Source organism: Dryobates pubescens, chromosome 8, assembly GCF_014839835.1.
Source record: "Dryobates pubescens isolate bDryPub1 chromosome 8, bDryPub1.pri, whole genome shotgun sequence".
Lineage (NCBI taxonomy): Eukaryota > Metazoa > Chordata > Aves > Piciformes > Picidae > Dryobates > Dryobates pubescens.
In genome coordinates this window covers 43,654,455-43,670,635 of record NC_071619.1, presented here as the reverse complement: position 1 = coordinate 43,670,635, position 16,181 = coordinate 43,654,455, and the positions used below count along the sequence as shown (strand labels likewise).

Below are 16,181 nucleotides of genomic sequence, written 5' to 3'. Positions count from 1 at the left end.
CCATAGGCCTGAGCCTTAGGCCTGCAATGCTGGAACAATAAAGGATCAATACTGATCATATTGGTCAGCCGTATTGATTCCAAGAACCTCCGTCGTCGCCAAGTCTGGCTAAATCTGATCTTAAAAATCCCCGAACCAAACCCCACAAGCACTGAAGCACACTAACAGTTCTGATAATCAAAGTCACAGTTGTAATCACAATTTCATTATGCTTAGAGGAATTCAAAGAGGTTTATCCTCCCTGGGTAATATCTCCTTCAAAGTTCTTCCTTCTGGTTTCTGAAACTTCCAAAGGCCTTCAGAGTGACGCCACACAGGAGCCAGTGCTCTTCGCCTCGACATGAGGGTCCTGGGGTCCCGCCCCACATCAGGAAGCAGCTCTCAGAGCTCATACTTTTCCAAGGATCATTTCCTAGAAACTGTCCCCTCTTACTTTCATTCCTTTCTTTTGTCCCATCCATACTTTCCAGACATTTCTTAGTAGGGAAATCACTACCTAGATTTTGTCAAAGGATGTCACATTCTCAGCCAGGTGCTGCTGTCTCTCCCAAGTATTCCTCTTCTATCTGGAACAGAGCTGGTCTTTTACTTTTTGGTTCCCACCTTCCCAAGAAGAAAGTACTCTGCCAGAAGCTAATCCCGTGTGCTCCATGGCACAGCCTGCAGGTAGTGAAATTATGTTTCTCCAAGGATCACCAGCAAGTAACACTGAAAGCATCAAACACCTGAAGAGCAGACTGCCAGGAAACATTCTCCAACTCAGATGTGGAAAGGCTGTGCTTGGGAGCGCTAGGAAGCTGCATCTCAGTGCACTTCAATCAACTATTCTATCTCCTGAGAGCACAAGTTAAGAGAGGCTTTCTAGTGCCAGCTTCTATGAAGACTATGAAATACGAAAGCTCACTTCTCCTTACAGAATCACAGACTGATAGGGGTGTTGCAAGGCACCTCCAGAGGTCATCCAGTCCAACCCCCCTATTAAAGCAGCTTTGCCTAGATCAGGTTGTGCAGGAACACACCCAGGCAGGTTTTGAGAATCTCAAGAGAAGGAGACCTCTCTGAGCAGCCTGTTCCAGTGCTCCAGCACCCTCATAGTAAAGAAGTTTTTCCCTAAGTTCAAGTGAAAGCTGTGCTCTAGTCTGTACCCACTGCCCCTTGCTATTGACCACCACTGAAAAGAACCTAGCCTCATCCTCATGGCCTCTACCCTGGGTACACAGAGAATAATTTCCTCCAAATTCTTCTCACACACAAATAAATATTTTAAAGAACCTGAGATACCATTAGAAAATAAAATCTTCAGCCACTAGTTAGAACAACTCTACAGATGACGCTGTGAAAGACACCTCTTGCCCCAGGCCAGAACGAGCGCCCTGGGCAGTGATGTTTGTAACTGTACTAAGTTGCCTGTACAGGGAAAGCTTATTGGGAGACAGCAGTCTTCTAACAAACAGATAGTGAGGCCCCTGCTTTTAAAGAAAGAACTTCACAGCAAATGAGTACCCTACAAAAGGTCCTTCACTTACCCAGAATTTGACAAGGAAGAAGGCATTAGCTGGCCCCCTTTCAAACAGCTCCTTCAGGCCCCCTTTCTTCTCAGGGAACTTGTCATAGATCTGTCGGATATCCACGGCCTCGAGGTAGGGGTCATTGTAGCTGGGGCTTGACTGCCCAATGTGCACAAATAGGTGTTTGTTATACTGCAAGGAGAGAAACACATGGAATCAGGAAATTGTTAAGTATATACTGAACATTCATGCTTCTTCACAGAAGACTACTGGGAATGACTGGAAGATTTGACAGCACTTTCTAGAACAGCAGAAGTATTAGCAGAATATCTCTGCTAGCATCAGCTCATGCTGGTCTTTCTTTCCTATCAACACATCCATGTTTCTTGCTTCTGAAAAGTTAGTTGGTTTTTTCCTACATTCACTCCTAAATCAGTGCTTCATTGCTGCTGTTTTGTAGTCTAAAATAACATGAGATACAGTGTTATCTGTCCCAGGTCATCCAGGAAAATATCGATGCTCCACCCCAGGGAAGAACTGCCTGAAATCCCACATCAAGGATCCAGCCAAATTCTCTGAACTGTCCTTTCTCAGGCAGGCAGAGGAAATGTACCTGGCCTATCACCAGTGTACATCTCAAGATGCAGTACCACAAGGTTTAAGCAAGTCAGGCAAATCGTAATGCTTTCATTTTACAGGTGGCATCATGAAAACATTGATGCCCTCAAATTTAAGTTTCCAGTACGCCAGCAAAATATATGGCAACACCTGATTCTCAGCCTCCTGTGATTACTGCCATCATGTGATTCTGGGTCTGTCCTCCAAGGCTGAGTGGGACAGCTGTGCCACAGTCTCATGACCTCTGTGCCTTGAACTCTGCTTTGTGCACATCCACCACAGCCCTTGAAAGGGAGGCAAGAAGCGCAGAGCTGACTCTAGCACTGTGGGCAATTCTACCCTCTAAGAGAGTGATATCTTGTGTTTCCCAAAGACAGACTTCTATTCTCAGCAGATCAATGAAGCAACTATATCCATACACAATCCATGATGAACAGGAGCTACCTGAAGACCAAAAATCAGTCAGGAGTGCATCTTACTGTGTCTTGGTCTTGTTGTTCCAAGAACGCAGAGAATTCTAACATCCAAAGTTTGGAGCTAGCGACCCTTCGTCCTTGCCAAGCTGGTGCTGATGGGGAAGGTGACAGGCCAGGAGACTCAAACCCTAAGCACACAGGATTAATTTTAAGAAAATTTAGCAAAAGGGAAGCTGGCAGTAGCTTTGCAGTAGAGCACCTGTCATCAAAGCTGATTACATTTTCTTATGATTGCAGTCATCATGCAAAACCATCCCTCACAAGGTACTCGCTCCGCCTGCAATCTACATGGCTTGTCAGCTATCCTCTGACAGCCCTGCAGGGCATGGTAATAATGTAAAAGACAATCCACCTGGGTTTTCACAACAGAGAAAACATATTCGACGACTTTAAGAGGCCTTTCATTCAGCCCCAAAAGAGCAACAAAATAAATTGCTTTACTATCAGGGTGCAGTATTACTGTTAACATGACCATTGACCTCTCACAATGAGGCAACTGAGGAGGTAAAAACACCTTTGTGATCCACTTCATGAGAAATTGGGAAGGCAATCATGTTGTCATGGAAAATACATAGAATACATAGAATAAACCAGGTTGGAAGAGACCTTCAAGATCATCGCATCCAACCCATCAACCAATCCAACACCACCCAAACAACTAACCCACGGCACCAAGCACCCCATCAAGTCTCCTCCTGAACACCTCCAGTGATGGTGACTCCACCACCTCCCCAGGCAGCCCATTCCAATGTGCAATCACTCTCTCTGTATAGAACTTTTTCCTAACACCCAGCCTAAACCTCCCCTGGCGCAGCCTGAGACTGTGTCCTCTTGTTCTGGTGCTCGCTGCCTGGGAGAAGAGACCAACATCTGTCTGTCTACAACCTCCCTTCAGGTAGTTGTAGAGAGTAATAAGGTCACCCCTGAGTCTCCTCTTCTCCAGGCTAAGCAACCCCAGCTCCCTCAGCCTCTCCTCACAGGGCTGTGCTCCAAAACCCCTCACCAACTTTGTTGCTCTTCTCTGGACTCGTTCCAGCAAGTCAACCTCCTTCCTAAACTGAGGGGCCCAGAACTGGACACAGGACTTGAGGTGTGGCCTAACCAGTGCAGTGTACAGGGGCAGAATGACCTCCCTGCTCCTGCTGGCCACACTGTTCCTGATGCAGGCCAGGATGCCATTGGCCCTCTTGGCTGCCTGGGCACACTGCAGGCTCATGTTCAGTCTACCGTCGACCAGCACCCCCAGGTCCCTCTCTGCCTGGCTGCTCTCAGCCACTCTGACCCCAGCCTGTAGCTCTGCATGGGGTTGTTGTGGCCAATGTGCAGAACCTGGCACTTGGATGTGTTCAATCTCCTGCCCTTGGACTCTGCCCATCTGCCCAGCCTGTCGAGGTCCCTCTGCAGAGCCTCTCTACCCTCCAGCAGATCAACTCCTGCCCCCAGCTTGGTGTCGTCAGCAAATTTACTGATGATGGACTCAATGCCCTCATCCAGATCATCAATAAAGATGTTAAAGAGGATGGGGCCCAGCACTGATCCCTGGGGCACACCACTGGTGCCTGGCTGTCAGCTGGCTGTGGCACCATTCACCACCACTCTCTGGGCTCAGCCTCCAGCCAGTTCCTAACCCAGCACAGTGTGGTCCCATCCAAGCCAGGGGCTGACAGCTTGGCTAGAAGTTTGCTATGGGGAAAAAACAGTGGTCCAGTACATGCAGCACAGTAGAAGAACAGTAGACACTCAAAGTTTTATTTTCTGCTGAGGCAGGAGGAACAGAAAGTCCAAACAAATTTAAAGCAAGAAAGAATTTATTTTAAAGCAAGAATGCCAAAGCTTCAGCTCTCTCCACAAACGGCTGTGAAGCACATAAAATGTCATTTTTGGCTCACTAAAATGTTTGAAGAGGTAAATATATATATTCATCATTTTTAAACCTTTAAAAACATTCCCTGTTTGAAAGCAGTTTGAAGTTGGAATACAATGTAAAAGCCAGGAAGCACATTGCTTCACCCACCTGGTAATGGCAGTGGAGCCTGTACAGCGTAAGGCTGTTGAGAGAAAGGCTTCACGCTGCAGAAGGACACAGAGACAGATGGTTAACAAAACAAAACCAAACCAAACCCCAAACTAACCAGCCAAACTAATACAACCCCACCAAACCCAACCAACCAACCCACCCACCCCAACCTAGACCTTTCTGACCAACTGTTTCTGTAATTACATCAGTTCTTCTGCCGAGGGAGAAAGCGCTGCAAGTGTGTTTGAGAAATCATCCTTCTGTATGGCCAACAGCAAGACTCAAACCCCAGTACAGGGCCAGGAATGGACTAAGATTTTCATGTGGGTATTCAGCAGGGTCTCTGTGCTGATTTGTTGTATCAGCTCATTAACACATTGGTGACTTTCTCCTTTCCTTTCCAGATTTACATTTATGCAAGTGGATGCACTGGGCTGGATACCTCTCAGGCACTCAGGCCCAGATTCAGAGATGTTCAACAGGCATAACTGGTCCTAGCTTTCAAAGCAGCTCAGCTCCATTTTAATACCACTGTAAGAAAAAACAGCATCTGGAGACATCTGACATCATGGATGGCAGATACTTTAAGCTTCTAAAAGAACCTCTCACACTGGTGCTGCTTTCTTGTTCACTTTCAAGCTAAAGGCGTAAAATTTCTCTTGGGTTGGCTCCCATCCTTTTTCTCCATTTTTCTCCACAAGCTATTTTAATAGTATCTGTTCCCTGATCTGCTCCACAGACATTAGCAATAGCACCACAAGACAGCAGCTGCTTGTCCTTAAATTGGCTTAAATTGTTCCTGTTAGGTTACAAAGAGTGCGTCACCATACAAACAAAGGAGCACAGAGAACAGTGGCTGGTGGAGCAACATGAAGACACACTGACACAATACTCTTGACACGGTGACACCCATGGCCATCACTGAGGAACATCAAAGGTCCATCTCAGCATCTGGACAAAGGAGCCCAGTAACACCCTCAGAGAAAGAAGCCCATCACAGGGCTGTCACAGGAGAGGCATCAGATCCATTGTTTAGGTATGAAACCAACCCAGTGAGACAGCTGGGGATGCTTACAAACCACTCACCTTACAAACTGAGTTACTGCATAGGTGGTATGGAACATTTTATGGCAAGCATTTTGGGATTGCATAAGGTCACAGCAACATTTATGCCTCCCCATATGGGGAGAATAAGGCGATAACAGTGTCGGTCGTGTGTAAGAAGCTCAGTGCCACGGTCTGTCCGTGCCCTGCACCTTGCAGTCTGTCCAATCTTCTCATTAAATTCCAGTTCTTTCCCTGAATGAGGAACTCTCAGCTCTCTGTGTGGGTTTCTGGAGTGCCAGCAGCGAGGGTGTGATCACTGGTGATTATCAAACCAGACTAACCAGCAAGTTGGTGGTTTGGCAATCAGTTGTGTGTGTCTCTGGAGGTAAGGATGCTTTCAGAGGGACCAAAGATTTCAGGCCAAAAGGCAGAGAGACTCTGGAGTTTGGAGATTGACTGAGAGAAGGGTTTGTGTGTGTATCTCTGTGGGATGTAAACCAGGGAAGGTGAAGATACAGCCTCTGGGTAGACCAAGTATGTAAGCTCAGTTACTGGAGAGATTCACACTCTGTGTTTTGTGCACATGTGTCTGTGTGCATAAGTGAGGCTGTGGCCTCAAGAGCTCACCTCCCTGGCTGCCAGCACCTGAGGAGACAAGGGGTGTGGGGCAGCTACCAGATGGATCCAGAGAGCATGTACTTCCCACTATCATACCTTCATGCTCATCAGGCAGACACAGTGCAGGATGAGGCTGCTGGTGCCATTCGTAGTTGTGTGAGCGATGAGCACATTCTGTGCTGTTCTGTGTAGCCAGCTGTGTGCACACATGCAATGTGCAAGCAGATTTTTCTGTGTGCCTGCCAGGGATACATGCTCAACCTCACCACTGGTTGAACTTGGGAGCATGAAGCTGAAGCTGCCTCACCTCTAACAGGCTGCTAGAATCAGCAGCTCCCTGCATTAGTCCTTTTTAGGCTGCTTGAGCCATGGGACACAATAAAGGGGTGTACTCCATGGTGAAGGTAGCCTGTGAAGACATGGGGTTTAGGTATTTAAGATGCTCTCATGACTCTCAGTTTGCCTTCAGTCATGGACTTTAAGTCTCAGGGAACCTGTGTGAGAGCAAAGACTGCATTGTCTTAGCATTTTATAAATACTGCAGTATCTAATGGTATCACAGTATCACAGTATCACAGTAACTAAGGTTGGAAGAGACCCCAAGGATCATCAAGTCCAACCTGTTCCAACAGACCTCACAACTAATGGTGTTCCTCAGGCAGCACACAGAAAGCAGCAGGAGCACCTGCTCGGGATGCTCACGTGCAGGAATACTCACTCTTGAGACGATCCAGCTTGGCCTGGTAAAGCTCCTTGCCAAAACTATAAGAGAACATAGAATCACAGAATCACCAAGGTTGGAAGAGACCTCAAAGATCATCAAGTCCAACCTGTCACCACAGACCTCATGACTAGACCATGGCACCAAGTGCCACATCCAATCCCCTCTTGAACCCCTCCAGGGATGGTGACTCCACCACCTCCCTGGGCAGCACATTCCAGTGGCGAATGACTTTCTCAGTGAAGAACTTTCTCCTCACCTCCAGCGTAAACTTCCCCTGGCACAGCTTGAGACTGTATCCTCTTGTTCTGGTACTGGTTGCCTGGGAGAAGAGACCAACTCCCTCCTGGCTACAACCTCCCTTCAGGGAGTTGTAGAGAGCAAGAAGGTCTCCCCTGAGCCTCCTCTTCTCCAGGCTAAGCAACCCCAGCTCCCTCAGCCTCTCCTCACAGGGCTGTGCTCAAGGCCTCTCCCCAGCCTTGTTGCCCTTCTCTGGACACCTTCAAGTGTCTCGATGTCCTTCTTAAACTGGGGCCCAGAACTGGACACAGTACTCAAAATGTGGCCTAACTAGTGCTGAGTACAGGGGCACAATGACTTCCCTAAAGGTAAAAGTCACCATTCTTAGCACAGAGATGAAGACTAAGTCTTGCTCTTTGATGAGGAAGGAAACTGCAAGCTCAAAAACTTTTAAAGATGTGCCTGAGCTATATCTCCTCTTTCCACACTCTTGGTTTCACCCTTGTGGAGGTGCTGATTGTTCTTTGTTTTCTTTATGCACACTACTAGCAGTGACATGCAAGTAACTGAACCAACAGCGGGTTTTAATATTAAACTCCATGTATGTACCTTGTACCTCCATCCCTGAGGCTTTAATGATGTCTACTCTCTTGGATGGACCATTTTCCCCAGGAAAGCTCCACAGTATTTTGGCAGAAATCAATGTTCAGGAAAAGCCAACTAGGCCCAGGTCCAAGGTTAGGGGATGTGACAATCCTCCTTTGTTAAGGATTTTATCTAAGCACCACCTGTTCATTATCTAAGCACTCAGGATGAGCTTGGAGATGATAAGCTTGAGAAAGGGTCAGGATGGCCCAAATGGCTTTAATCCAACAAGATCCTGAACTGGTTTCTCACTTGTGTCATTAAATTACCCCCCTGTAGTGAAACTCTAATGTTTTACACCAAGGAGAGCAAAGAATCAGACTGAAACAACTGAAGCCGTTAAGACAGATTTGTTCCTCACAGACAAAGCCTTTTGGCCTATTCTTCCTGATGTTCTCAGGATTTCCTGAGCAAGTCCCAACACCTTTTCAAATACTCAAATGTCTTAACCTCAACTCCATCAAGATGTTGATTCACTCACCCCAGAAACAGCAGGATAGGCTGGCCGTGGGAGACCAGGCAAGGTCACTTTACTATGGAAGGCAGTTGCAGAGATAATTTGGGCAGATGACATTGTAGCCATACTCTGCATGGCTTTATCTTTAGCTGCCTGATCCTATGCACAAAAGCAGAAACAGAAAAACACAGAATTATTATCATGATCAACAAGCTGCCTGGTCCAATGCTGCACAGCCAGGATTCTCATCAGCTTCCATGGAGCAGACTCACCAATAAGTGTCCTAAGAACTCATCAAAGCATCCAAGCCTTTCAGCCACTACTGTAACTTCAGATGTGATAAATCATTAGTTCTGAAATCCTGGTGTTACTGGTTTAGCAACTGTGGAGCATTTATCCTTTCCCTCTGAAGGCTTTCAGCTGTACAGCTGAAACGTTTCATCACGGGAAGTATAGCCCTAACTGACTCTTGTGCTTTAATCATTGCTACTAATATTCAACAGGGAAGACTCTTGCTTATCAAAAAACCTCTTAGAACAAGCTCTCAAAAGGAGTTTGTCACCACCAACACTTCCTCAATTTGGGAATGCATTAGTCTCAGCTAGAGTTGACATTTTTATTCCCATCCCTGGGGAAACAGGAAATCTTAGTATCCCAGGGCACATCTGCAAAGACATTGCTTTTTCTGTCTGAACAGGGCTGTGGACTTGCACACAGTCAATGACAGTGCAGCAGCTAGGGGATCTGATATATGTTTAAAACAAATGGCATTCTTCATTTTTCCTTCCAGGGAATAAACAGGCAAACAGAAACACTCTGCCTTTCTTTCTACATCCCCTACCATGAATCCTCATCCTTCCAACACTGCATTACAATGGCAATGCCACAGATGAGTGTATGGCTTGGAGAAACTGCTGGAAGAGGTAAGCTCTTGCTGTCTTTAGCAATGCTCAGTTCCCACTTGGATTGATTGAGCTGCAGTAATTTCTCAACCTTGGGTCTCCATTCTCTCGAACCTCTCTACTCCAAGGTTTTCTAAAGTTCAGAACTCTGGTATCCTGATGTGTCTTACACAAAACCATTTGGAAGAGGCGCAACAAAAATCATAGAATCCTAGAATTGTCAGGGTTGGAAGGGACCTCAAGGATCATCCAGTTCCAACCCCCCTGCCATGGGCAGGGACACCTCACACTAGGTCAGGTTGCCCAGAGCCACATCCAGCCTGGCCTTAAATACCTCCAGGGATGAGGCTTCCACCACCTCCCTGGGCAACCTGTGCCAGTCTCTCACCACCCTCATGGGGAACAACTTCTTCCTAACATCCAATTCAAATCTACCTGTTTCTATTTCTGCTCCATTCCCCCTAGTCCTATCAGGCCCTGACACCCTAAAAGCTCAAGGATCAATGGTAATGTTTAAGTGGAATGGTCAGCAGGAATGGACAAACCCTACATGTCTTCTTTTGCACAGGATCTAGGACTCCTGTTAGTATCACTTAATTGAATGGAAGGGGAACATCCTGATTCCTGAGAAAATTCCTATGATTCTCCAAAGCTGTGGTAAAGTTCTTCAGAATCCAGTTAAATGAGGCCTCAGGGAATACTTTCAGAACTCTGTACATTCTCAAAGGTAAGAATTCCTTTTCCTTTTGTTGTGCCATACATAAGAACCATTTCATAGCTGCCATTGCAGCACAAGGATTTTTTTGTGTCCCTTTAGCCTCTCACTGAAAAAATGGATTAATCTACCTCAATTTATACCTGAGTTTATGGGAAGGATGCATTTATTTGTGGAACTGTTAATGTTAAAAAATCCCTGAACAAGCAAGAAAGTATTAGTATTGTATCCATTAGCCTTGTTGTGGTTTTCAGGTTTAGATGCCTGACAGGCTGCTGGAAAAAGCCTCTTTTTGCTGAAGACATCTCCTTTCCTTTCAGCTAAAAGTTCTATGTTGGTTTGTATGGAGTTTCCAGTATGAAAACCAAAACCCAACACTGCTCCCACACCCTGCACCTCCCCCAAGGAAAAAAGGGAATTAAGGTTTTTACCAAACATTCACAATGCTTGCATTTAAAATACATCATCATCATCACCACAACACAACTTCCCCCTTTTTCCTTAGTGATTTCACCAACAGCGATTTCTGTTAGCCACCCAAGGCATGGAAAAGTTCTGATTTCTGAGAACAGGTATTTCTCCATGCTTTACCCTCCTTTCCCACCTCTGTTACACACACTGTGTACCCTTAGAGAAGACACCCCCCCAATTTGTGTGTAGACATCAGCATCATAGCAATTGCTCTGAGAAATCAGCATGTAGCTGCTCTGATCTCTAGGATATAAACATGAAAATGCAGCCTTGCTACTGAAAATGAACAGTGATAGAAGAGCACACAGCTACCAGCAGGAACTTTGAAGCAGGACAGCAGTTTCTGTGATTTCATTTCCTTGCTCTTTGAAAATGATCACAGAAATCAAAGAAGTAAATGAGTTGAATCAGTACTACAGACTTGCCTCTGCAGGCAGAAAGGAAGAGTCTGGGCCTGGGGAATGGTTCACTGCAGGCAGCGGGGCAGAGCTCACAGCATGGCCTGGGGTGGTGTAAAAGGAGAACAAGCAATGGCTCCATGGAGCTCCCTGAGACACCTGTGTTCCCTGAGAAAAAACACTGGCCAGCTCCTGTGTACTAAGTGGATACGAGCTCGGCTGACTGGCTTTTCAATCATGCCAAGTCCCAGAGCTGTAATATGCAAGGAACGAAATCAAGGTTACAGCTGTAAGCAGCAGTAAATCTTTTAACACCCTGTGCAGTTGTTGTTTCCTGCTCACTCTAACTCCCCTCTCAAGCAGCCTCCACCTGAATTGTCCACTTAACAGCACCACAGGTTTCAAGCTTAGGCAGCTCTACCTAGAAGCACAGAATTAGAGAGTTGTAATTTGTGGCTCCTTCTCTTTACCACCACAGCTGGAAACACAATGGGCTGATGCCAGGCACAAAACCAGTTTCTGAACTAGAGCTGGGGATGGGATGTGGGGCTGCAGTCGTAACTCACAGGTAATCACTGCTTGCAACAGAAATGCACACACTTCAGCACTGCTCGAGACTGAGTGCCAACAGCTCACCCACAGAATCATAGAATCAGTAAGGTTGGAAGAGATCTCAAAGACCATCAAGTCCAACCTATCACCCAACACCTCATGACTACTAAACCATGGCACCAAGTGCCAAGTCCAATCCCTTTTTGAACACCTCCAGGGACAGGGACTCCACCACCTCCCTGGGCAGCACATTCCAATGGCCAATTCCTCTCTCTGTGAAGAACTTTCTCCTCACCTCCAGCCTAAACTTCCCTGGCACAGTTTGAGACTGCTTAAATAGTAAGCTCCATGTGCAATCCTGAGTGACACTGTGTTCACAGAGAGAGTATGCTTCTCCTGGTGCCCAGTGAAGTCACCCAGTCAAGAGGAAGCACATACTAACAGCCACCCACTCAACAGTCAGGGCTAGACTGGGCTCTCAAGCTGAAGCTTAGAAGACCAGGGAAGCAACCACACTTGCCTCCAGATCACTTACTGCCACACAAAATCAAGATGAGCAGCACACTCCTTTGTCCTCTGTCTGTCTCATGGATACATAACAAGGACTTCACCTCACACCCTGCTTAGTGAGCCCCTTCTAGACAGCTGACACTCTAACATGGGACACCCTCTGGTGCAGTTGTCACCCACAAACTTGACCTTTGTGACATTTCTGTCAATGCAGTCTGAGGACATAAACCACCCTGCTTCAAATGTGAGTGGAAACAAATGCCAAGTGTGGTTGCAGAACTCTTCCAATAGAAAGTAAAACAAGTAGTCAACCACTCATTAGCCCAGGCCTCCTCAAATCAGGTCTGAATTAATCAAGGGACAAAATCTGTGTAGTTGGTACCATTTCACCTAAGAAGATGCCAGCTGGCTTTATAGATTGCTCTCAAAGGTTAGGCCAACTAAGAACACTTTGTCAAGGACAACTCCACTACCACTAGCAGAAGAGGAACTAGTACTGAAGTAACTGTAAGGCCACCTTTTCCCAAGGGCACCACAACACCAAGAACTGACTACTGGTTAGCATTTGTTAAGCATAAAATACTTCTCCTCAGATAAACACTCTTCCCATACTTCCAAGTCTAAGGGTCTTTCAGACTACAACAATACAAGTGTTTGCATAACACTTCCTGGGAAGTACCTTTTCCTCCCCACTTTACTACAGTTCAGTAGCTAATCTCACCCTTTTTTAAGGCTATTCAAAGAGGGAATGGATGAGGGAACAGCTGACCCGGGGGTCTTACTAAAACATTAAAGGATATCACCATACCTTGAGTTTGGCTTGGATCTCTCTAGCTTTCCGCCTCGCCAGGACCTGGATGTGACTAGATACCTGCATTGAAAGACAAAATCCATCTTTATTGCAGGAGTACTTGGTAGCTGCTTGCAGAAATAAATACACTTCAGGCATCCTGCACAACAGGGAATGTGTTCAGGTCTGGAGGGAGGGGGAGTGGTTGAAGTAGCAATGAGATGCTTTTCTGAACCTGACTCCAGTGTCACGAAAGGAGGTGGGAGGCCAGCAAAGATGGGCCACTTAAAGCCTTTTCCAACTCCAACAGATTTGTCAAGCCAGAGCCCTCCCCAAAAACTAAAGAACCCACCCTTAAATTTAGGGGTTGAGACTTCTAGCTCTTTGCTGCCCATTGTAGCCTCCTCCTGGGAGGAGGTCATATCCCAGAGCTCCACATCCCTGCCTACTGCATAATGACTCTCAGAACTTCCACATATTGGAAATGCATCATAAAATAAATAGGTTGGGAGGAACTTTTGGTTGCTGTTCACCAACTCCCTGTCCAAAGCATATCTAGGTTTCCCAGTTCTTTGTCCAGCATAGCCTGGACTGTCATTTCCAAATTACAAAGACTCATTTGCATCCCCTGTGCCACCTCCCTGAGCTGAACAAAGACTCTTTGTGTAGAGGATCACTTGTGTCCACTGGAATCCAAAAGAATAAAAACCACACTCTGTTTAACAGGAGGAAAATATCTGTCATGATCTGGTTGGGAGCTACTCTGGGCTTAAGGAGCGAGACAGATGCTCTTTGCCCCTTCCCAAAGCAGTGAAAACACAAATGCTCCACACAGGACTGGACAGAACTGGAAATGTAAATGGCAGTACCATCCATAACTAATGTGACAGTACAAGAACATGCAAAGATACCCAACCATCCATCTTTAGCCCAGCTCGCCAGTCTGGGCTTCTGGAAAAGCCTCACCAGGCCATCACCTTCTCAAAGCCTTCCCCCACACCAGACCTCATGCCCCAGGCCTCAAAGCCCCCAAGGCCTCCAGGCCCTACCCCCTCCCCTACCTCCCTGTGCCTCCCTACCCAGGCCTGAATGATGCAGGAAGAAAATCAGGCTTGCCAGCACCAGGCCCCCTTCTCCCACACTGCAAGAGAGACAGCAGTCCATGTCAGGAAGGGAGCTGGGAGAAAAGGGGCTGAACAGCCTGTGCTGTTTGTTTATAAAGAGGAGATGCAGGCATTCTGGGAATGAAATAACAAAAGATTACACCCACTGGTCCACCTCTGGACCTATCTATCCCCTGGACTCTATGGTTAAGACATGCCAGTTTCTCAACAGGAGCCATGAACATTACAACCCTTCTGCAAAACGCCCGAGCTGACTCTTCCCACCATTCTTATTAACCAGCTGAGCACAACCACCTCCTTCCAGCAAAGCCAGAAACTAGTAGCAGTTAGGAAATTGTTCTCTTAAGTCCTCCTCATGTCTAGTGGTCCCATGAAACTAATGTTTACAGGGAAAGATTTACACTTACCTGCTTCCTTGTGCGTGTTTTCCCTGTTCTCAGCTTAATATAGCGTGCAATCAGCTCGTTACGGCCTGCAACACAAACAATGCAGAGAGACGTTTGCAAAGCTCTGCTCCCAGAGGAAAGATGCACGATGGAATTATCCAGCTAGAGAGATCAGCAGTGGGAGGAGACTCTGTCATGCTATTTTCTATCTTAGAAAGGTATGAACTAGATCATGTTCTAGAGGTCTGAGTTTTAGGAGCAACTTAGCCTGGAGAAGTGGAGGCTCAGGGGAGACCTCATTGGCCTCTACAACTACCTGAAGGGAGGTTGTAGCCAGGAGGGGGTTGGTCTCTTCTCCCAGGCAACCAGCACCAGAACAAGAGGACACAGTCTCAAGCTGCACCAGGGGAAGTTTAGGCTGGAAGTAAGGAGAAAGTTCTTCACTGAGAGAGTTGTTAGTCAGTGGAATGTGCTGCCCAGGGAGGTGGTGGAGTCACCATCCCTGGATGCATTCAAGAGGAGATTGGATGTGGCACTTGGTGCCATGGTCAAGACATGAGGTCTTGGGTGATAGGCTGGACTTGATGATCTTTGAGGTCTCTTCCAACCTTGGTGATACTGTGATACTGTGAAATGCAAGCTCTATTTCCCAGGTTGCAGCTATGATCACTTCAAATCAGTGATAAAAATGAGAATCACACACATCGCTTTGCAGTTACATTTCCACAGGGTGTAGAAGCTGTCAACATGGATTAAGATTTCCAGTAAAAAGAAGAAGGAAATCCACTCACCCTAAGACATTCCTGCTCAGTGGGAGGGAGTCTTAAACCAGGACAAATTCCCAAGAGTGCATTTCAGCCAGGTTCATGAAACAGAACCAAAGCAGACACAGGGATAGGAAAGCATTTTACATTTACAGACCTTAATCTTTTCCTGATGGTGTCATTAGAGAAGCTCTCCACATTCCCTGGGAGAAGAGTCAGGTCTGTAGCTGAGAAAATAAACCAGCTCCAGCTCCTCTAGACACGCACTAGGAACTCTCTCTGTTCCAGAAACACAATGTGCAGCCTGTAACCGCTGACCTCCTCGGTTCCCACGGTTTCCATATTAGCATGGTGACATGTCTAGAAGAGTTTGATGGGAGCAGATGATGTGAAGCTACCTTCCATCTGGCTGCTTCCCCAACCAATGTAACCATTTTTACAGAGCTGAGACTAAATACTAGTGACACATACCCACACCATCTTCTCCTAAGTGCCAAGAATAATATTTATGGCTCTTGAAAAGCCTCTATCTGTTGGACATGGATCCAAGTTGAAAGCTAAGAAATAACCACACTGATTCTTCTCTCATATATGACAGCCTATAGATCATTGCAAGACAGTTTGACAGAGATCAGAAGTGGGAAATGTGTAGAACACAACAAGGTGCTCAAACTGCATAAATAAACAAGAAGGAAAATGTATATGCATGAAAAAGACCCTTTGAGGGGCAAGGGGGATGAGTTACTGAGCAGAGAAGAAAAAATAGTCTTGAGAAGTGGAAGTGGAGAATTTCAAGCAAATCTCTAAATGATGCAACTGGACTCTGCTGGCAATTTGAACCCCTGGAAACTCTGCAGACACTAGCTCAAATATGGGCCATCCTTGCAAGAATTCAGAATTTCAGGAGCCACTGGAATTCACTGCAGTTGCTTCTCAATCAGATATAACATTTGTTACAGCTCCAGTTGAGCTTTGTGGTGTTTCCATGAATGTCAAGAAATTAAACTGTGCAGTCTGACAGAGAACTTCATCAGCAGAGGGACACAGGGATAATCTGTGTGGGAGGATGCCATGAAAAAAGTCCTGTGACAGCCATAGCTGATTCCAGCCATCTCCAAAGCAGATGACAAAAACAATCCATCAAAACCTCCATCAGCCAGACGAGCACAAGCTACCTCTGGTCAAATGTATTTCAGGAAGGGCAACAGCCACTAGGGACAGG

General features: G+C 46.4%; 1 protein-coding gene across 1 annotated transcript in view; it reads right to left on the bottom strand.

Annotated features, from left to right (window-relative positions):
* The window catches only part of TEAD4 (TEA domain transcription factor 4), a 67,221-nt gene that overhangs the window by 11,363 nt on the left and 39,677 nt on the right, over nucleotides 1-16,181 (bottom strand). The window contains exons 5-11 of the mRNA XM_054163919.1: nucleotides 14,217-14,281; nucleotides 12,704-12,766; nucleotides 8,372-8,506; nucleotides 7,003-7,046; nucleotides 4,617-4,672; nucleotides 2,606-2,730; nucleotides 1,527-1,700 (exon numbers count right to left, since the gene is read on the bottom strand). Coding sequence (XP_054019894.1) covers nucleotides 1,527-1,700; nucleotides 2,606-2,730; nucleotides 4,617-4,672; nucleotides 7,003-7,046; nucleotides 8,372-8,506; nucleotides 12,704-12,766; nucleotides 14,217-14,281 — 662 coding nt within the window. The remainder of the gene's footprint in view (nucleotides 1-1,526; nucleotides 1,701-2,605; nucleotides 2,731-4,616; nucleotides 4,673-7,002; nucleotides 7,047-8,371; nucleotides 8,507-12,703; nucleotides 12,767-14,216; nucleotides 14,282-16,181) is intronic.